The 23,324-nt window shown below is 41.9% G+C and overlaps 1 protein-coding gene across 6 annotated transcripts in view; it reads left to right on the top strand.

The window, feature by feature from the left end:
* Positions 1-23,324, top strand: part of PLEKHG1 (pleckstrin homology and RhoGEF domain containing G1) — a 213,975-nt gene that overhangs the window by 127,331 nt on the left and 63,320 nt on the right. For all 6 annotated transcript variants that reach the window (XM_064486574.1, XM_064486573.1, XM_064486576.1 and 3 more), the window contains one exon: positions 2,597-3,102. In XM_064486574.1, the coding sequence (XP_064342644.1) occupies positions 2,695-3,102 (408 nt within the window). In that variant the 5' untranslated portion in view covers positions 2,597-2,694. The remainder of the gene's footprint in view (positions 1-2,596; positions 3,103-23,324) is intronic.

Below are 23,324 nucleotides of genomic sequence, written 5' to 3'. Positions count from 1 at the left end.
TGCCATTATATGACCTAGCTTTAAGTATTTCACTTCTGTCATCAGTCATTTTCGGAAGGTATTTAATTTGGAACAGTAAGCTTGGCTAAATACTAGAGATACCAAATATCTCAAATATTGTTTTATAAAGTGCCTGGTTGGCAGTCTGCATAGGCTGGCCCAGTGGCCTAGACTACATGGCCTGGAGTTGGAACACATGAAGCCTTCCTTGGAACAGGGCCCAGTGCATGTTGCGGTATGAGATTCATCCATGAAGGGGTCCCTGTTGACCTGATTTTCACGTCCCACTGTCTCCTGCCTCTGAAAGTATAAAAGGCACTGTCATCCCTAGCAGCCCAGCACGGACCCCTCTAAAACATCTGGCAATTTTTTATTCCCCCTTAATCCCTTGGTCCCAATAGTGGCTGGCTAACTTGGAGTGGAAGTAGGTAAAATCTCTCCATTCTGTTCGTTTTTCACCATCCTGATAATGAATATTTGCCAAGAGGTATAGAACTGTCAAAGAGGGTTTTCTCTGCTGGAGAGAAAGTTCTCTTCTAGTCAGAAAATCAGAGGTTGTCCTGGAGACCAGTGTGTCCAAATCTATGGGGAGTCTGTAGGTCTAGACCTTTCCAGGTGCCCCAGCTTTCTTATAGCGCAGTATATCCAACTTGCGTTGGTCCTAACTCACAGCCTCATTGGCCCTTTGGGACCTTAAAGAATCCTTACATACGTCCCAAGTTAGTGCCCATTCCTGAAAGTGAGATCAACCTCTTGGTTATGGTTATGGTGGATGCCAATGAGAAGAAATCCTTGTGTGTCCGCTCCTAATTTGAACTGCCCAGGACTTTCTTAACAGCAATCCCAAACACAGAGAAGCATCCTTCTGATCCTGCAGACTTACCTACATGCCTGGCTGCTGCGTGGATTTTTCCAGCACTCACGTTGGGCCAGGATCTTCAGCACAAGTGCATTTTAACTGCTATAACCAATCTGTGTTTTATAGGCCATAAAGTTGTTACAGAGCAAGCAGAGAAAATATTGCAAAAGCTTTATAAATTTGCGGCAAATATACCATGTGGTAGTGGTTATGTTGGTAATTTACTCATTTCCTGCACATTTCTTACCATTTCTTCTTGTTGACCCAAGTTAGTTCCTTTATTTTATATTACAATTTTCATATTTGCATTATAACCCTTCACTAATATTTGCCATGAATATAAACTACCTAGAAGTCTTGATGTTGAAGTATATAGACTCCGATGGATTTTTTTTTATTCTAGAAAAATTGGTACCAGCTGTTTGATGATCCGTAGGGTTGAATTAAATTCATGTTCCTTCTGAAAAGACGATCATTAATCTATATTCTTGTTACTGTGCTTGTCTCATTATGACCTTCCATACCTAAGTTGCACTCTTCTACTTTTCTGACAAGACCTATAAACATGCATTTTGGTGGATTTTAAAATGAAGCAAATTTCTTCATTAATCCCACTCTTTATGGTGAGGCATTTTGCTTCCATAAACCTGGGATCGCATCACTAGAGGGGAAAAGCTTTGCTCCTGCCTTACGATTGAAGAAGATTGGAACTTTGTGTGTTCCACCAAAATAGCTTCTGAAAGTTTAAATTCCAGGCAGGGCCTTTTTTGGACCCAAGATTTAAGTGCTACAGGCTTTAAAGTGACCTTTTGACTTTTCAAACACTCTCTGCTTATTCCTTGTTGTAAACACTAACAGCCCCATTTCTTTAAAAACAATTCCTGTAGATTATTTAATTGTATGGTTACACTGTCACGTTATCTAACTCTAAATGTGGAAAGTGTAGTTCATCAGATGTGAAGTGTAACTTACATATACCACACATGGAATGCCAGCTTTCAAGAGGAGATTAAGAGAAGTGTTGTGGTAGGAGGGTGCATTTTAAAAGGGAAGTGGGTCTCAATATGTTGCTTTTTCTTGCTCAGCATTAGAAAATCATTGTCCATGTGACACTTTCTTCAAAGCTGTGTAATGTGTAAAGTGAAATGTGAAGTTGTCCGTGTTGTTGGGTTGTGGTGGTTCCAGGTTGGTAGCTTAAAATTTTGCGGGATTATTAGTGGAATGTTTAAAATCTAGGACATGATTTCTCAAAATTCCTTAAGAAAGATGCATTTTAAGTACATAAGAATCACTTGTGGTGCTAGTTAAAGCTCTCGATCCCTTGTGCCCTGAGCAGTGAGCCTTGATTTAGTAAATCTGGACTGATCTGCTCTATTAGTCCTTCCAGGTGCTCACACTTTGAAGTCATGAGTGCAGAGCTTCTCAAGCTTTAAAGTGCGTGCACGTGGCATTGGCATCTTGGTAAAACACAGACTGAAGCTCAGGAGTCCGGGAGCACCCAAGACTCTGGTTTCTAACACGTTTCCAGGTGATGCTTTAGAAACTCTAACTTTTTAACTCAACCTCCCATGGGTATCTTTGCATTTCCTTCTATAACTAACTTGCTACCGTTTTTTGCTTTTGTCCTGGCTAGGTTTTAACCTCCCTTAAGCCTTCTGTGTGATAGAATTTTGAAATACTTGCCTATCTTGCTTATCTTATCCCTTTTCTTTCTTTCTTTCTTTTTAACGTATATAGATGTGCCCACGTCGCGTCCTGAAGAGCCATCAGCTGTAACAGAAGTTCCAGATCGCAAACCCGCAGCCAGGCATCCCCGCTCCTGGGAGCCCACGAGCATGGAGCTCTCCGACAGCGACCGCCCGATCAGCTTCGGCTCCACGTCGTCCTCCGCCTCCTCCCGGGACAGCCATGGTTCCTTCGGCAGCAGGATGACCCTAGTTTCCAACAGCCACTTGGGCCTGTTTCCCCAGGATAAGGATGCAGGGGCCATAAAACTGGAGCTGATTCCAGCCAGGCCGTTCTCCAGCAGCGAGCTGCAGAGGGATAGCGCGGCTGGGCCACAGAACACGGACCAGGCCGGCGACAGGCAGCCCCGGGCCCAGCGCAGAGTGGAAGCCAACGCGGCCACCAAAATGGGTGCGGAATCCGCCACCAGCCCCAAGCTGCTTTATGTGGATAGAGTTGTGCAGGAAATTCTGGAGACTGAAAGGACTTACGTGCAAGATTTAAAAAGCATCGTAGAGGTAAGGCACACTGTTGGTTTTTTACATTTGTCCTGCGGGATCCATGCGCTCGCAAAATAAGGAGCCAAGCGTGGTGTCTCCTAAGATGCAGAAGTGGTGTGACTGCTTAAACAGATCATAACTTAAGAGGAATCCTAGGACTGTATTCACTGTGTTATAATCCTCTTAATATTTGCATTAATAATTGGATTATGTGCTAGAAGCAAGAATGATGCTACCAGTTCAGACACCTATATGTTGTGTTAGTAAATCCTGCACGGAAGATCTGAGTGCCTGGCAGAGAGTGGAGCAGAGAATGGAGTAGGAATTCAGGTTTCCTGACTTGCCGGTGTCAGGTTTGTACTGACTGAGCCCATCGGCGATCTTCACTTTAATCACAATTGTCTACTGATGTCTGGAGCTTCCAAAACTTCCTGTTGCCTCACCTCCAGGACTGTGATTTTTCATGGGCCTCGGGCATGGCCTAGGGGTGGGAGGAAATTGTGGAAGATCCCCAGGTGATTCTTTTGTGCAAACAAGCTTGGGAAGGGCCGTGATGCTGTTTGTTCTCTGTATTGGTTAGTGTTTGGGGGAAGGTGGTGAAAGGTACGCAGAGAAAAACCCTGGACTTGGGGCGTTTGCTTTCTTCACTTTTGTAGTAAACAAGTTTGCATAAGTTCTTTGACTCCCTGCAAGTTGAGCCCAGCTCAGGTACCAGATCGCCAACTCTGGAAATTCAGTTACTCATTTGACTTTGATTTATAGGCAGGTTTTTAGGATAAAGTAAAAATTACCAGAGCAGCTCAGATGTTAATTCATTCTCAATTAATGACTTGAAATGTTAATATTTCAAAGGCAAGTTGATACAGCTGCCCTCCCTTTGCTGCCTAGTATTGTAGTAGAAGCATTTGTTAGCGTCTACTTCCTGTTTTAGACTTTTAATCTAAAATGTGTTTCAGAGTAGAGTGGAGTATTTGCTGATGAGGACATTCTCCACCAAATACATACATTCTTTGAGCTTTAGGGGAAAAAAAATTCTAAGACATGATTGTGTATTGAGTTCCACAAATGATAGAACCAGACACTGTCTACTAAAAATAGTTATGACATAGCTTCTCGGTAAAAATAGAAAAATCAGTTGATGCATCAACCAAAACAATATGTAGAAGAAACCAGGCCAACTGTTTCCTTAATTCCAACAATGATGTCATCTGTACTTAAGAAGAAATACCTGTGAAACTGCCAAAAATTTTGAAACCTCTCAGGAAATGTGTGGTTGTCAAAGCTTTCTTTGGTCGATCCTTTCTTCTTTCTTTCTTGGAAGCTTTTGCGCATAGTCAAAACTCACCGTACTGAGAGAGAAACCTTCACTTACTAAGCTAATATTCTGTGAACACGCTTGTCTCGGAGACTGGTTGACAAACCTTAGGGGAGAAGAAATAAGGCAAGATGTGTATGAAAGAAATCAGATCAAGACAGATTTTTTTCTAAGCAAGTTTCAGCAGGAGTTTTATTCCAAGCTCCCCAATTGTTCTTGCCATTTTTTCTTGATCAGTGAAGTAACCATGTTTTACACTAGGGGTTGGAGGACTTTTTCTATAAAAAGGGCCAGCTAGAAAATATTTAAGGCTTTCTGGGCCCTGAGGTGTCAGTCCAAACTGCTCAGTTCCACCATGTAACTTGACAGCAGCCAGAGACACTCTGTCCATGAAGGGGTGTGAAAGCTCCAGGAGAACTTTAGGGTCACAAAGGCCATGGTGTCCCAACCCATGTCTTACACTTTAAATGTGTGCCCACATTTCAGCAACTGTAAAATGAGACTAATAAATAATACCTCCCTTATGGGGTTGTTATGAGAATTCAATGAGATAATATATTAACAGCTCCTGCAACAGTGCCTGGCACATGGAGAGCAGTTAGTCAGTGGAAACTACCATCATCACGGGCCTCTTCTGAATTTGCTGGTGGAGTGTAAACACAATTTACAGCTCTGTTTTCCCTGGGCCTTTCACAAAAAACAAACAGATGAGTAATTCACCACAGCAGAAATTTAATTAGGAAAAAAATCATTTTAAGTGGTTGATTCCAGTGTTATTATTTCGAATGCAATTGGATTAGTTCCAAAGAATCCGTGGAAAAGCTGAGGTGACACACAATTCGGCAGAGGAAAGGCAAAGGAGGGTAGAAATGTCCGAAATGTGTAAGGAGCACCCAGGTGGGGAGGAGGAGATGCTGCTTAGTCCCAGAAGTCGCCAGAAGCTTCGAGTCACTTCCGCTCCCGACCTAAAAAAGTTCAGAAACTCTTCGGATTGAGATGCATCATCGCAGTCTCTTCTTCACACACTTTTGTGTGTGACTACCTCTGCTTCTCAAGATCACGATGTTCACAGAGTGGTTAAACCCGTCTTGTCTAGTTCTTTCCTTCATGAAGAGTAACCAGTTATTTTCCTGGTTGCAACCACTGTCCCCAATAAAGACTGTTAGGATGAGTATTCTTTTAAAATACAGAAAGTATCAATTCCTTCAAATCTGTTTTCCTTGATCCATTTATAACCTATTTTTATAATTCTGTAACTGACTTCTCTAAAAGGCTTGATTTTTCAAGAGCAGAATTTTTAATTGGGAAAAGGGCTACTCAGTAACAGCCTGCCATGATCATTCTCACTACACCTAAGATAGAGTTTTTTAGTTGACTCTTGCTTAGAAAGAATTATTTCCGAAAATACCAAAGGGTCTAGTTGTTAATAGAGATAACGGGTAAGTCATTTTTCACTTTAAGCGGTAGCAGTTTCAGACTGTCTGCACTGGGCTTTATTCCACTCCCACCAACTGACATCCTTCAATAGTCATTCTCGGTTTAATTGATTTCCCCCATGAGTGGTATGTTTTATTTGTCATACATCCTGTCCATACATAATCCTCACCACTCAGGTTTAGATTTTGTTTTTGGAATTTATTATCAGAAACATTTTGGGAAAAGATCATTGGTAGACAATGATTTAAAAGATATTAACACAGTATCTTTGATAGCTCACATGGTCCCAAATAGCAACAGAGTAGCTTATTTCTGAGAAGAGATCCTTCTAACCTTATCTGGGCAACAGGACTCCCGATGTTGGTTACAATGCAAAGAAGGATGTCTGCTTTACTTTCCCTACCTAGAGACGCTATATTAAAATAATCCCAAATAGATCAGTATTTTTCCTTTCGCATGCCATTTAGGGATTCAGAAATGAACAAATAATGCTTTTGGAAAACTCAGCTGAAAAAAAGGTTATTGTTCTTATTGCTATTGGTCTTCATCACTTGCTTCCTTCCCTAGACCCTTCACTCTGTGCCCCCTGTCCCCTCACCATGGCTGCTCCATCCTCAGCTCCTTTGTCCAGCATCCTAGTCGTTTGCTTTTTATACACTTGACATTTGAGAGAGAGGTGAGGTCTTGACTACGAGCCATACGCAAAGAAACAATGGTTCTCTTATTTCCATTTCTATATATGGCTCCTAATAGCATTCACAGATAAAATGAGATAATAAATATGAAAGCAAGTTTTAAAAGTTAAAAGTAAAATCTCCAATGATACAATTTGTGGAGAGACAGAAATGCACAGTTGGAAAGTAGGAAATAAGGATTTCTTTCATGTGTAATGAGAACGTAGATTGAGCAGAGACACTCATGGATTGAGTGGGTTTCTTTAATCTTTCTAAATGATCTATAAAAAGAGCCTTTGACAGCTCATAAGATTTGGCCCCAGATATAGTTCATGGCCTGTTTTAACCTTTTAAGGAAGTTTTAAAATAGATCATAACATCATTTAATACTGTGTAATTAGAAGTTACATCCCTACTACAAAATGGCATCTTTGAAGTGTAAGAAATGCTAAATTAAATCATCTTTGGGGATACTGAGGACATGTGTAACTTAATGAGGAAAAAGTGGGTAAAATATTTAAAGTCACATGAGTTTACTTCTTTTGATCATATTCTAGAAAGCTGAAATCCTTTTGAAAGCCCCTTTATCCACACAGTATGTTTAAAGGATAAGGCTAGAATACTAACTCCTTAATGTGTAAAATGTAAAGAACCAAGCCTTAAGCCATCCTTGTTAAGAGCATCAGCGCTGTTCAAAAGCTGTGGCTGAACGAGGACTGGACCATTGCTCTCCCACCCCCAGCTCTTATAGTTATTAGTGTACACGGACTCTTTGTTTCTTACGTGATCATATAGACAGTGTCAGGGGAGGTGGAGGAGAGAAGGGTGCTTTTCACACAGCTAGTGACATGAAACACGGTGAAAAGTATTCTGCCCTTTACCATGGCTTAGAGAACAGGCTGCCCTTCATGCTGGAGCTATCAGGTTAGTTGGAAGAAGAGCAAGCCGTCTTACACTTGAGAAGAAAGCCTCTCCCAAATCTGTGCCCAGGGAGTTTGTAAGTGACTCTACTGTCTGCTCTGCCTGGAGACTTAGGTCTCAGGCTTGAGAGGTGACCAAGACCTGGACAACATAGAATCTGAGTTGGCGTCTGTCCTGCGCCAGCCCTCAAGGACAACAGTGTCCAGCTCCGAGGTGGTTTCTCTTGAAGCCTGGCTTCCTATTGATTCTGTTGGAGATAGGAGGTGGTTTGGTGTAGAAAGGTCAGTTTGTGTCTCTGCTCCTCTTTCCCCCTGGCTGTAAAAGGATGGCTTCACATGGGCCACGGGCATTCCCCGGGCCAGCCTAACTGCTCAGGATCCTTGACGAGACGGGAAAGGTCCTGAACCAAGGGAGGCGGCTGTTGAGAGGAGGTGAATTCTCGTAGGTTTGCTTGTCTTTCATTTGCGGATGTCTTCACTCAACACTTGCCCTCCAGTTTAAATAATGACTTATTATATTGACACTTTTTAGGAGATTCATTTAGATGAATGTTTTTTGAACACTGAGGGAAATATGTGTTCAATGCTAGAGTGTAGGGCTTGGTAGGGATTGTTCTTTAATGAGGGCTTGCTATGTGGGTGGACTGAATAAGGAACTGACACACTGTAGTGCTTGACACAGCTTAATGTGCTTTTTCTTTTACGTGGCATTTGAGCACTTTTATTTGAATGTGTCGCTTTATGTTTCCTTCCAAGGGCTTTCATCATGGTGGGTGAAATCTTTCCTAAAACCATTTAAGATCTATTGTAATTTTGAAGCAAACCTGTTAAAGTAGTTTTTTTTACTGATGAAGAAGTTATACCTCAAATAGTATATGAACCACTGTACCTAAGCCCCCAAAACTTTACTTTCTGTTCATTTCCAAGCCTCTTTGCCATTGTTGTTAAGCCACCTTCTTCCCTACTCCACTCTCATCTCTCACCGCCTTAACAGTGACAGAAATTTAGAAGAGGGGAACACATGGTTTGGGGTATTCATCTCTTTGACTGGTTGCAGTCTGACATGGGAGGGTGGACGGGGACCTGGCCTTTTACTTCTTTCAACCATTTTAAATGTTCTCTGAATACCTTCTGATTGATTGCTAATGAACATGGAAAATAGTTTGGGCAACGTTTAGTAAAAGCAGAGTACACTGTCTGCAGAGCTGCTGTGCAAAGTAGCTACTGGCTGTTCATGAGAGTTCGTGTGTACTTAATGAATGATGTCAGTTTCTTCACTCCAAATCATTATGGCCAGATTTTGAGTCAAAACTTAGGAAAATTATTCAAAATAACTGTATTGGTCAGATTCTCCTGGGGGCATGGTAGACAGCGAGCATCACCATTGTGAAACCTTAAGCTTTGTGACCATTCCCACCACCTTAATGGATCCCAACAGCTGTAAGCATACTGCAGAGCTGCGGCTTCTCAATTTTGTCATTATGTGCCTTAATCACAACAAAAACACTTAAATGTAACATGAACAGCAACTAATATCTGAGTACTTACCGTATATCAGGCACTGGATTAAGTACTGATAGCCTCACCCACAGCCCCGTCACGGGGGTGCTAGTAGAATTTTCCATGCACAAGAAGATTGCATTTTCAAGGGGTAAAGCAACTTGTCCAAGCCCCAAAGCCCCCCTTTGCTACTACACTGTTATTACAAATCTCCTCTTAGACTCTAGCAGAGAGCTCAGGGGTTGGGGCCTCCTTGCTAAGTTCTCCAGAGCAGGCTGCTCCAACAGCAGTGCAGCAGACATCTGGGACTGGATCATTGTTGTTCGCGGGGGATAGTCGTGTGCATTGTAGGACATTTAGCAGCAAACCTGGCCTCCACCCACTGGATGTTAATGGAACCACCACCGTCCCCACTCATGACAACCAAAGATGCCTCTAGACATTGCCAAATAGCCCCTGAGAGACAAAAGTACCTTGGTTGGGAACCAATGTTCTAAAGATTTGGAACACACAGTGTATAAAGATAGGCTAAGCCACAGTAACAAGTAAGCCCCCAAATTCAGTGATTTAATGCAATAGAAGTTTCTCCTTTTACAATCCTGTGTGTGTGTGTGTGTGTATACAGGTTAGTGGGGGTGCTGCTTCTCTGCACAGTCATTGAGGAGCCCAAAAGATGAGGCTCTGTCACCTTCAGCACGTGGCTCCCGAGGTTGGCTGGGGTCTGCTCCATCTCAGTCAGCTGGAAGGGCGAGAGGACATGGAGACATGCATGGGGTGGGGGGTAGGGGGAGGCAGGGAGGGTTTCTGGGACAGGCATAGGAATGGCTCACCCCGTCTCTCATTCCACATCAGACTGTAAGTTTGGAGGTATGGTCTAGCCACATGCTCAAAGAAGGTAGGAAACATTTGTGTGAGCAACTGCCAGTCTCCATAATATAGAATGAAACCTTCTCATTGTAAAACCTACACCATGCATTCCACCACCAGCACTAGAAGTAAAAACAAAAAATACATAAAGAAGAAAGCAGGAATTGGAATTTGCAGGTACTAACTACTATACATACAATAGAGAAACAGCAAGGTCCCACTGTAGAGCACAGGGAACTATATTCAAGACCTTGTAATAGCCTATAATGGAAAAGAATAGGAAAAGGAATATATATACATGTATATATCTAACTAAATCACTATGCTGTATACCAGAAATTAACACTACACTATAAACTGACTATAATTTTAAAAAAAGAAGAAAGCAGGAAAAATTTTGATGATGCTTACTTCTGAGATTATACTCTACTAAATAATAATAATAAATATATAATAAATAAATGTTTTAAACGGGATTCTTCGTTTAGGGCCTGGAACAGATTCAAACCAATTGGACCTTCTCTTGTTTCCCCCTCTCCTGTTCCATCACCACCACCCCCTTCTTCTGCCATCACTCCTAACTGCCTCCCCCTTTTGTTTTATAGTTATTTCTGTCCACATGACCTGCCAAGAGGGCTCTTCGGGATTATTGAACACAGTAGGTAGCATTTCAGTTTAAAAAGAAGACTGCTGGGTCTAACATAGTTCAAAGGCAGGGATTTTGCTTATCTTGCTAGTGTTCCTGAACCTTCTGAGGAGGCTGAAGTCAATGAGGCTAATGGACTAATGCCTTCATAGACTGATGATTCTTAGAAGCTGCAAGGTTATTGCCACATTGATAAAATTTATAAGAAAATTGAATGTCCTCCTTTTTACTGCCCTGCCCTTCTTCTAAACTCATTTCTGTAACTAAGCCAAAATGAGAACTGTGGACACTTGAAGAAAAAGTAAGCAATGAAAAACCAAATTGTTCAAATCGTTCTAATACATTCTTAGGCCTTGCACACCCCAAATCAATTGACATCATGATGAATGGTTTTCCACGAGAAGTTGAAGTCAACTTGCATCTTTTCAGAGGTGAACTTGGACAAAGTAAATTTACCATTGATAAAGCATAGTCTATTTATGTTGTTAACCTTTACCTGGAGTACAATTTTCAAAATACTAAGAACTTTGTAGCCATAGCATAATGATTACCAGTTGGTATAATAATTAGGGATTTAGTGATGTTCCCCCTTGTCTCCTTGAGAAATACTAAACCTTAGGTAATGGAAAGTCACCCTTGAGTTCCTGATGATCCTGACTGTGGCTTGCTTCTTGAAACTTGGGGCCAGAATGAATAGTTGAGGTCAGTCTAAGGATGTCCAGGGATTTGGAGGCCCTGTGTCAAGCTCTGTGTGGCATTCTTCCAAGGTTGCAAGAATTCATGATCTGAAAATAGATTATAGAAGGAGATTGTTTTTAGCTCCCATGTCATATGTCTAAGACCCAAGAAAGAGAGAGTGCAGATGGTAGAGGGAAAGAGCTGTATAAGTCTCAAAGTGCCCATAATCAATTCTGCTATAATTTGACATATGACATATGTGAGCCTAAAAATCACTGTGCAAAATCATATGGGGGAAAAATGGATTCCAAGCACAACACTCAGAAACATCAGTGACACAAAAAAAGAAAGGAATCAAACAAAAATGGAAACAGTTTTACACATGTTAAATGGTTAAGAAATACATACCTACTATGGTAAATATGATATTTCACCTTATAAAAAAGCCCTAAAACTTCCTATAGAAGCCACCTGGTTCCCACACCTGCCACCCTCTGTGAGAGGAAGGAAACAAAAGGGAGTGAGAGAAAAAGTGAGAAAAAAGAACAATAAAGATGGAAAAGAACAGAAAGGGAAAAATATACAATAGGCTAAGAGGAAAGAAAGAAAAATTAAAGCGAGAAGGGAGAGGGTATATCTCAAGTGATAGAGCACATGCTTAGCATGTATGAGGTCCTGGATTCAATCCTCAGTACCTCCTTTAAAAATAAAAAATAAATAAACCTCCCCCCTAAAGAGAGAAGAAGCTATTGCAGGGCTGCAGTTTATGAGTTATTAGGATGTAGGGTTACCTGACCTTGATGCAATATTGATACACCTGACATGGAGAGGTGTGGCTCTCCTAAGGCATGCAGGTGGACTGAGGTAGCCGGTGGGTGTTTGCAGGGGTGTGTGTGTGTGTGTGTGTGTGTGTTTGTTTGTATTCCTCTGCTGCTCTCCGGAAGTGGGTGCGCTTTTCTGTGTTCACCTAGTGTTTATCATGGCTGTGATCCTACCTCAGCAAAACTGAGAAATTTGAATTAAGTTCAGATTTCTCCTTAGTCTATTAATCATGTGGGAACAAATTCGTATTTTCAAATGTTAGAGAAGAACTGACCATACTTACTCTCTACAGTATTATGACTTGCTACAAATAGGTCTCACCTCTGCTCAGACTAGAAGGTTAAAGAACACTATACCTGTTGTCAAAACACATGGTCTTCCATTTGTGTTCAAAGGACTGATAAAGACAATGACAAATGTCCCTAAAACACTTTATTTCCACCCTATAAGAAAGAAATGGTTTAAAAGAATCTCAAGCTCTCTAAGTAATTTGAGAGTTTATTGGTATTTCTGAACACTAACAAATTTTTTCACCCTAATCTTGGACCCAAAAATATGACTACTTGAAAATACAAGTGTTGTGGAGTTGTAGGAAATTTTTCTTTTACTGAAAGGATTTTCGCAATTCAGTCAAATACTCCTACGCAAGCTGTAGCCCTTGCTGTTTATGAAACTCTTATTACACCAGGGAGATTTAAGGGGTAAATATTAGTATGTTTCTGATGTTAAAATTAGAATATTTTCCACCTACACTTGCAGATTCAGAGTTAGACAATGTATTCAAGGAAAGGATAGACTTACTGTGTAATTCAGGAAAAAAAGAAAATAGAAACTATTTTTCTATACATTTCACAGACATAACTGAGTACATGCATTTCTTTTGTGAGATCGAGCACTTGGAAGAAACATTTGCAACTAAAAAGTCTCTTCCCATTCTATTAAGCTTTTCTTTTAAGGCAACATTTTGATTTTCATTTGAATGAAAAGGCATTTCAAAACCTTCAGTTAACTCAGGTGATTGGGCAGCTATTATTGCTGGTCTGCTAGGGAACTGCTAATATATTTCAAAGACTGCCTGTGGGCAAAATTCTATTGAAGATTTGCTAAAACAGGTCGTGTTCAGTTGGGGTAGAATTATGCTGCCTTTTGGGTGTGTGCCATCTTGAATAGTCCATTAGACTGAGTGGGTAGAAAATTACAGAATTCAGGAAATTGTGTTCTAAACAAACCAGCCTTTGGTTGGGAGAAGTTTCCCATGGCTGGAAATTTCTTCCAAAGAAAAGATGCTGCTTCTGAAACCAACTACATAGAACAATTTACCTGGGTTCTTTGACAAGCCTAAAGCAAGGTGGTGTTGAAGCAGCCCTGCTCTGTAACGCCTAGGGAAGAGGGAAGAGGCGACCTGGACTGATGTGGGACTTGTCAGCGTACATAGCTTAGTAGTTAATCATTTTCTGATCATTTCGATTTCTCCTCTGCCCACCACGACTTTGCCACTTAAGGGGGACTGTTCTATACAGCAGCTCACGTGGAATTTCTTTTAATCTCTTTTTAAAACTGTGTTAAAATATACATAATGTTTATTATTTTAACCATTTTGAGTATACAGGTTAGTGACAGTAAGTACATTTACACTGTTGTACGCTGAGCTACATAACCATCACCACCATCCATCTCCAGAACTTTTCTATCACCACAAGTTGAAAATGAGTACCCATTAAACATTACCTCTTCACTCCTCCTTCCCAAAGCCTCAGCCAATCCTTTTTATTTTTAAAAATTGTGGAAGAATACACATAACATAAAATTTACTATCTTAACTATTTTGAAGTGTACAGTTCAGTGGCATTAAGTACATTCACAATGTTGTTCAACCAATCTCTAGAATTCTTTTCATCTTGCAAAACTGAAACTCTGCCTGTTAAACAGTAACTCCCCATTCTCCCCTCCCTCCAGCTCCTGATAACCGCCATTCTGCTGGTTCTAGGACTCTGACCACTTTAGGTATGTCACATAAGCGGAATCATACAGTGCTTGTCCTTTTGTGACTGCTTATTTCACTCAGCACAATGTCTGCAAGGTGCATCCATGTTGTAGCATGTGTCAGAATCCTCTTCCTTTTTAAAGTTGAATTATAGTCCATTGTATGTACATATCACATTTTGTTTATCCATTCTTCTGTTGGTAGACACTTAGATTGCTTCAAATTGCACAGAATTTTTAAGTGGAATCACACAATTTTAGAACTGGAAAACAACTCAGGGAGATCTGACTATAGATTCTGAAAGAGCAAGGTGTGTGCGTAAGTTTCTATTCCCAGCAATCAACACTGTATCTGACACTTAACAGGCCATTGGTAAATGCTTGCTGAATGAATTATCTAGTTTTAATCAATCATTTTTGTAGGTGAGGAAATAGAGATCCAGAGAACCAAGTGATCTCTCCAACTGGATGCAAATCCTAGTTCTGCTACCTATTACCTTTGATCCTGAGCAATTTCTTAACTTCTGTAACCTTCAGCTTCTCCTCCTTAAAATGAAAGATATTGCATAGCTCATAGGATGTCATGAGGCTGAAAGGAGGGAATGCCTGTAAAGTGGTTTGCACGGATCCGGAATAGTGTAGACATTCAACAGCTGAAAGCTGTTCAAGTCCTAAACCCTGCAGCTGAGTGTTGGCAGTGCCAGGACTATATCCAGGTCCTGTCTCCCAGCCACTTCATTTAGAAACAGCAGAAAAATGTAGGAAGCATTTATTGAACGCCCCTTCCATACCAAGTAAGGAGGGTTCTCTTACATGTTAGTGAAAGTTTCTGGGAACACAGGACTTTTATTGCCCAGCTGTCCACATCTCAGCCATTGACAAGGATGAAATCGACATGGACCACGTGTAAAGGGAGGAGCCTGTTGCTCCTATGTCTAGACATCGCAGAGCTTAGACAAAACCAGAGCAGTGAGACAGAGAAGTGGGAAAACTTAGGATCACCTCCTTAGCACCTTCTTGGGACAGTCTCAAGCAACCTGTGGAATTACCCCTTTTACCCCTAGCATACTAAGAGGTAGCTTTTTGAGGATGAGAAATCGTCTCCTACAAGACCAGAGGGTCTGGGCTGGTCTACTTTTGATAATTAACAGACCAGTTGATACTCTAGGACCCTGTTGTGCCAACTCCTATTCTGAAGTAGGAGCTGGCTCTGAAGTTCCAGGTCCTATAGGAAAAGGAAGAAAGTAAAGAAGGTCATTGATAAATTGTATACATTTACTTGATATTCAAAATTGTCTGGAATGTTCTAGATACTACTTTTGGCAAGAAAATCCACTGGAATAAAATGCCTACTTCAAAAATAGGAAAAAGTAAAACATCGTAAAGATCCCTTATGAGAAACTCACAGCTGACAGGTCATCAGGCTGATTCACCCTAAGGATAGTAAGTCCTTATAAAGAGGTTCAAAGGGGCTATTATTTTTTTCAACATTTTTTTATTGAGTTATAGTCATTTTACAATGTTGTGTCAATCAAAGGGGCTGTTATTTGAAGAATTAAAGAATATCACCTAAGAAATATGGTTAGGAGGAGCAGCTAAAAAATAGGGTTTTTCTAAAGCAGAGGCTGCACCTGCGTATCACCTGGGGCGCTTTTGCAACTCCTCCCCTCTAAGCTGCACCCTGGGCTAATGAAATCTGAATCTCCGAGGGTGATGTCACTTTTTCTTAAAGCTCTCCAGGTTCCAATAAGCCATCAACGTTGAGGTACACTGTACTAAAGGGATTCTTTCTCCGTTTGTTATAACGCAAACAGATATTTAAAGGCAGCACAATTTACCCCACCCTCCAGCCCCTGTGATGAAGTGATGAAAATGAAGAAAAGCTAAAATCTGCAAGAACTGCATCCAAATCCTGACTCTGCCATTTCCCTTTGTGATCTTGGATAAGTTACTAAACTTTTCTAAGTCAGTGTTTTCACCTGTAAGATGGGATTAGTAGGGTTGTTGTGAAAATAAGATTATCCATGCAAAATGCTAGCACAGTGCTAGGCATATAGTAAACACCCAAATGAGAATTATTATTAACATACTTAGTATTATTTAGAAGGGCCAGGCCAGTAATTTCTGGTACATTTAAAGTATCATAATATTCTTGCTAGCCTATTGTAAGTTTTCTTATTAATAAAATTAAAATATTTCTTAAAATTATTTTACCTTTGCATTTTAAAAAGGATGTATCTTGTTGGGATTTTTAGTTTACCTGCATATCTACATGTAGTTGGAATTCATTTCCAGTGTCGTACAGGGCTGCCAGAGCTGCAATAGCAGACTGAAATTATTTTCAGAATTTTGCTTTGAGCCGCGCTAAACTGAGATAGATTTAAAAGACAGCACTGGTCCGGGCTCTGGCCCCGTGCTGACAGTCAACCGTGTACCCGTGGACGTCCAACCAGGCTGACCTCAGCTTCATCCTCTGTAAATGAGTCTAATTCAAAAAGCCAAAATCTAAAGATGACTAAAGGTCATAGCTCCAACAGCCTCAGCTCTCAAGAATGTAACCAGGAAATAAGTGAGTCCTTTGAGCAGCCAAAATAGATATTTCAAACGGCGAACAGTCAATCCTGTGTCTTTACCCAAACAGAGGCCCCACGCTCTCACTAAGAGCCTATTTACTCTACATGTTTAAAATAAGCTTAATTATTTGGTTTCCTAGCCCACAGCAAGGGGAGGGATGGGGCAGGAGGAGGTGGATGTGACAGCACTAAGGAGCCAGAGGAAAGAACTCCTTAGTAAATAAATTAACATAAGGCCACTTACAGTGGGTGCAAACTCACCTCCATCACCCTGGTGAATTTCACTTGTGACTTACAGCCCAGAGCATAACCTGAGTCCTTACTGATGAGCCTGAATAGCAGGAAAATTTATTATGTTTGGTAGAGCGTCTGAAATATATTGTCTGATGCTTGAGCTTCATAAACAAAATGATTTTTTAATCATGATAATTGACTTTTAAAATGCTTTTCTGTGTTGTAAAATACACATAGCATAAAATTTATTTTTAAGCGTACAGTTCAGTGGCAGTAAGCACATCCACAATGTTTTGCAACCATCACCACTATCAATTTCTGGAACTTTATCATCCCAAGCAGAAACTCTGTACCTGCTAAACAGTAACTCCCCATGCCCCCTTCCGCAGCCCTGGCAACCTCCAGTCTACTTTCTGTCTATGAATTTATTAGAATCAGACAATAGTTGCCCTTCTGTGTCTGGCTTATTCAACTTAGCATAATGTTTCCAGTTCATCCATGTTGTAGCATGTGTCATAATTTCATTAATTATAGTTAAGTTTTAATACTTAACTATTTAATACTTTAATTCCTGTACAATAAATGATCCCTCAACAAAAGTGAGATGACGCTTTATAAAAAGTGAAACTCATCCTTACTCTATAAGGAGAGGGTATTGTGAAAAATAACAAAGGCGTGAGAAGTTACAAGCATCTGTCCGACCCAAAGCAAAATGGAATGGTTGTTCTGAATGTTAAGATTTGCTGTTTTGTTAAACTAATATAAAAGAATCCATAATGATTCTTGTGCTTGAATCACACACACACACCCACCCAAAGTAGATCACATAAAAACTGGAGAGAAGCTATAGCCTGTCTGTAGTTTCAAATGGCAAAATCACATCGAGGCAAAATTACTCCTTTGTTTTCTCCACATGCTGCCTAAAGGACAGTGTCTGTGTGTGTGTGTGTCTGTGTGTGTCTGTGTTCTGGGAGGCAGAGTGAGCCATTCCTTTAAACTACACTTTAAAATATTTTCTTCTGAAACGAGCCTTTTTTTCTCCTTGGACCAACAAGAAATGTTACAAGTGTTCCTCCAGTTTTATAACGGGGCTTAAAGTTACGCTGTTAACCTTTCAGAAAGCTCTAAGTGGGAGATGAGTCAGGAGGGGCACTGTCGTCCTGGCGGCCGCCTACCGTCAATACAGAAGGGCTGAAAAGACTGCCGCTTTTGTCCCGTTTTCCATAAAGCAGTGGATAAATCATTCAACCCAGGGGGCTGTTTACAGCCTTGTAAATGGTGTTCCAAATGCAAATGAATGTAAAGAAAAGAGTGAGAGTTAATCTACTTTTGATTAGGGAAATGTTTCTTTTCTTGTGCAAAGGCGGCAGTTAGCTGGGTGCAAAGAGGGTTAAAAAGGGACTCAGAGTTTAGGAACCTTTGTCATCTCTGAGAGGCCGCATTGTAAAAATGCTGTCCCTGAGACCACGGGGAGGGGAGGGAGTAAAGAAGAACGCTGGACTGGGTTACAATTCAGTACAACTTTTGCCACTTTGAGAGCTTGAGGGATCCACCAGGGACTAGGTTAACTCTTGCCTTCTGGGCTCTGCTTCATGCACATGGCAATTGGATCAAGTTCACAGGGATTCACTCTGCAAACATTCTACAGCAGGACCCCTGGTCATTGCTGACGTCAGTTTTGTGGGAGAGGAGGAGCTACAAGGAGATTTTATAGCACTAGGTGTTGATTCCTGTAACTTCCTTTAGCATGAAATTATAAATGTAAATATTCAGGGGAGCCCCTGACCCAGACAGGGGCGGCAGGGGGCAAGGATCAGAGAAAGATTCCTGGACGAATCTTGGAGCAGGAGTTAGCCGGGTTAGAGCGTTAGGAGGGACAGTCTGGATGAGTGATGCATGGGAAGACGGGACTTTCCAGAAGGTACCAGGAGTGGGTGCCTGTGTGTTGGGGGGTGGGTGTGAGCAAGAAAGTGATAAAAGATGAGCCTAGAAAAGTAGGTAGGGGTGCAAGCCAGGAGGGCCCTCCCTCTGTGCTGAAGGCTGTGGGGAGTAATGGAAAGAATCTGAACTTTAAAAAGATCACACCAGACTCATTCTGAAACATTGGAGGAGGTGGGACCACCGTTGAGGGTTTAGTTGGGATGTCCTTGTCGTAGTCCCAGTGGAGCTAAGCTGGGAGACCAGGGCAGCAGTGAGCGAGAGAAGGGCTCAGTTTCAGAAGAGCTACCAGCGGGAGAGGTGGCGTTTATTGTCCGGTGGACATAGCAAGTGAGAGGGCCGGGGTCCAGGAGACTTTTGAGTGTCATTGGGGCTTTGTGTGCCTGTGTGTCTTCTAACCATCTTCAGACCCTCTCCCAACAATGCTGCTCAAGCACTTAGCCTTCCTATGTCACTCTTTATACCCTTGGACAGAGAAAGGGGATGAGAGAGCCTTTTATTATAATTTGTCAGTGTACAGATAGAGTTAATATTTTTTAATTAAAAATTTTTTTTCATATATGCTTCATAGACTTTTTTTTTTAAATTGAAATGTAGTTAATTTGCTTTTGGTCCAAAAGAAGTTCCAGTCTGGCTATCTCCTTGTCCTACTGGGGAGACACCTGGGGCACAGACGGACACACAGCAGCCGCTGCTACCAGCCAGTGTGTGCTGGGCACCACGTGCCGGGCACCTTAAATGAACCTTGTCATTTAACCTCCAGAATGATGATCAAGTGGGGAGTTGTGTTATCCCTCCTCAACAGCTGAAGCAGTGAGTGTCAGCAAGGCCAATGACCCACCCCGGGTCCGGCTCTCAGACCCAGGCTGCCTGCCCGGGTGGCTGGTGCATTTCCCACCACACAGCTCCAGAGCCAGCGCTGAAGCCAAGGCCTTCAGGAGGAATCTGCTGTCCCTTCCCCAGTGCCATACTCTGTCCTCAGATAGATCTGCTGTTCTGGAAAGTAGCAGCAGACAGAAACTGCATCTATTGCAGGGGAAAGAATTGCAGTGTACTTCTGTTGAGATGGTAAAACTGCTGCTGCAGAAATTCCTCGTGCACAGTCTCTTCAAAAATCATTTATGGAAACCTCATCCTCTGAGGTCTCTCTCCTCTCTCTCTCTTTCTTTCAGTTCTAAGTAACATGATGGCCATGGACTTTGCACTTTAGATTTAAGAGAGGAGAAAGATTAGTTTTCCCCAAATCACACATTTTACTCCATGGGCACAGATTGGAACCAGGACTCCAGTATGGCAAGGAAATCTTTGAATTTGCCCCATTCCAGAGGCCCAGCACTCTTTGAGAAAGTCACGTTTCTTGGGAGGGTCCCACCTCCTCCAATGTTTCAGAATGAGTCTGGTGTGATCTTTTTAAAGTTCAGATTCTTTCCATTACTCCCCACAGCCTTCAGCACAGAGGGAGGGCCCTCCTGGCTTGCACCCCTACCTACTTTTCTAGGCTCATCTTTTATCACTTTCTTGCTCACACCCACCCCCCAACACACAGGCACCCACTCCTGGTACCTTCTGGAAAGTCCCGTCTTCCCATGCATCACTCATCATGCTGGCCCACCTGCACCCCGTTTTACCCTCCACACGGTGCCTCTTCCAGCTCCCCTGGAGGTCACCAAGCCCCTGGCTGTTTCTAAGTCAATAAATAACTTCTGGTTAAGACTGTGCTGTAATGAAGTCAACAGCAGAATAGCCGGAGAAGCAATAAGATATGTCCTTAGGGCTGCTCATTGTTTTTGGTACAATGAACGGAACGGTTTCCCCTATGCATTTCCATATTTAGCAGTGGATTACCTAATACTGCCAGAGTAGAATCACAATCATCCTCTTTGAAAAACTGCCTATAAAGAGATGGGCACCCCCCATGTAGGTTCTTTATTTAAATATATACAGCCTTGTTGTGTTGCAATTTTCAAGTAGAACAGCTTGACCTTGAGGGTCAGTGTATGTGACTCCGCAGATGGGAAGTCGAGTAATATCTTCCAGCCCTTTCCTCTCTCTAGTTAATATTGTCCAGGTGGACTCTGCCTCGGGGCCTGGTTGAGACTTTAGTTTGTTTCAAGGTTAGAGGTCCAAGTAAATTAGCATAAATTGTGCTAGGCCTTTGTGTCTAAGGCCTTGTTTCTTCTCCATCAAGTGAAAAGCTGCTTGAGCAACTACTGTATACAGGCCAATTGCTATGAGAATGACTTACGTCACAGTTTCTGTCTCAGAGACTAGAAAGTGTTCCAACTCATTAAATAAATCATATGGTTCATGACTGTCCAATACATCATTAGAACAAGTGCACACTAATGTGTATGTGGAAAACTGTGATGTGTATGTGGAAAACTGCGACTGGACCTGTTTTAATGGACCATTATTTGGTGTCCTTATTTCAAAATGTCTGGTGCCCTAGAACTGAGAGTCCTCGGGTGAGGTATGGGTCTGATTTGCCAACAGGAAATGTTTTGCTGAGAAATCAACAGCCAACCTTGTGGGCAGAGCTCCGTGGAAGAAGTCAGAGCACCACTGATAAAAATCCAGACCGACGGTTGTCAAAAGTGGGCGCCGGAAGCTACTCTAATAAGCTCAGTAGAGTGCACGCTCCCCTGTGAAGCAGTAAAACCCCCTGCAGGGCCACTTACCCACCATCGTAAGGAAGCCGGCCCGCACAGGTCCTGCACCTCTTTGTGCACCTCATCTCAGTGCATCAGCCCTTTCCCCTGACAAAAGCTGTGCTTGCAGACCTGCTGTTTCTCTCTTCATTTCTGATTGATCTTCATTTGACGGTGATTCCTGATTCTATACATTTTAAACTCTCTGCTTTCCAGGCTCTTCATTATGTAATTCTTTTGAAACATACTTAGAAGTAGGTTGGCGCCGGGAGGGCAGGAGAAATGCATGTGTAGTGTTTCTGCATGACTGCTTTTGTAAAGGAGTGTGTTCCTATGGGAAGAGCTCTGTAGAGCGATGCAAATAAAGAGGGGTGGAATGCCTGACCCTGGAGTGACTGGCAAGGACAGTGGGATGTTTTGAAGGAGCAGAGAACCAGGCACTAGTGACACGGAAGAGAACAGGTGAGCAGAATGGGAAAGCAAGAGCCAGTGTTGAAAGGAAAATGGCAGATGGCTGAGAGCTGGTGTGCTTGGCTGATGGAAAAGCAGGCCTGGAATGTGTGCTGAGGAACACATGAAGGAAGTGGGTTCATCCTGTGAATAGACCCGTACTGATTCAGGTAGAGTATGTGACAGTCCTGGCTCGCGCAGTCACTGAGTTCAAGTGAGAGTGTCCTCTTTGATGGGCTCCTGCCACATACCTGATAAAAAACACATTTAGTCCCAGAGTAAGCATCAAACTTCTGCTACTTAAAGATACTGTATTAAGGACTAAAATCTTTTTTTTTTTAATTGAAGTGCAGTCAATTACAATGTGTCAATTTCTGGTATACCGTACAATGAAGGGCTAAAACCTTTGAAGCGGTAGTATGGGGTCTGGGGGGCCAAGCTACAGTCAGCTGATCCTGGTTTGCATACAAAGTCATTCAACTCTCCGTGTGACCTTGGGAAGCAACTGAACCTTTGAAGCTACCAGTAAAATGGGATTAATAATGGAACTCACCTCCTGGGGTTGCTATGAAGGTTAAATGAGATAATGCATGTCAAGTAGTGAGCTCAGTGCCTGGCAACAAACCTCATAACAGGAAGAATAATGATGATAATGATCATAGAGCAGTAGTAGTAAACAGCAGTGAGGAGGGCTTCAACCTCAGATGATCTAATAATGTGAATTTGTTTTACCGATGTTTTCTTTCCCATACACGAAACCCCTTGGGCTTTATTTAATTTTTCTTAATTACCATGTTTCAAATTATACCAGCAGTGCCGAGATTGTAATTGTGATGATGAATCCGTTTCTTATTTTCAGTATTTAAAGCTCTGCCAGGACGTGCATCCCTCTGCCCCTTTATCAGCCTTCTCCGTTTTCCTCCTGAAGGATTATAGACGCATCTGATTGTGTTTGTCTGCTCCCTTACCTGGACAGTGGAAAGGGAGTAAAAAAGTATGCTAAGTAAAGGTAGCCCAGTGCCGAGGAAAACCAGAGGGTTCGTTCTCAAGGGAGTGGTTAATAAACCGTTCACTTTCTGATCTCATCAGCGCCTGCTGGGACCCAGGTGCCACAGTTTACTCCAGGCAGTCTGGCAAACTCTTTGGTTGCCCATTTTGAAGACTTTTAAGCATATTTTGTATTTCTGCACATTCAGTAAGCACACAGATTACCCTAGTAATGCTTTCCTCCTTTTTGGGTAGCTGGAAGTGATGCTAGGATTAAAGAGGACAGAGAAAAAGTAATGGTAGATTTCAAGTAAGTATGGAAAGATAGTTTCCACAGACAGCAGGACCTCTTCATGGGCATGCCCACCTCTTTATCTTAAGAAGAGCTTTTGCAGGTGAGAATGTTGTCGATGTCATTTGAAAATCCTAAGCACAATTTTTTAAATAAATATTTAACAAAGCAATAGAAAGTTACAGTTTTTTGCTGTGTTATCGCAGAAGGGATTCTTCTAAAAAACTTTCTACTTGTTATAAGTAAGGATAATAGAAGAGATTAATTTTAGTGTTA

This window comes from Camelus dromedarius, chromosome 6 (genome assembly GCF_036321535.1).
Source record: "Camelus dromedarius isolate mCamDro1 chromosome 6, mCamDro1.pat, whole genome shotgun sequence".
Lineage (NCBI taxonomy): Eukaryota > Metazoa > Chordata > Mammalia > Artiodactyla > Camelidae > Camelus > Camelus dromedarius.
Note: the sequence above shows the minus strand (reverse complement) of the source record. Positions and strands in the feature narration are given on the sequence as shown.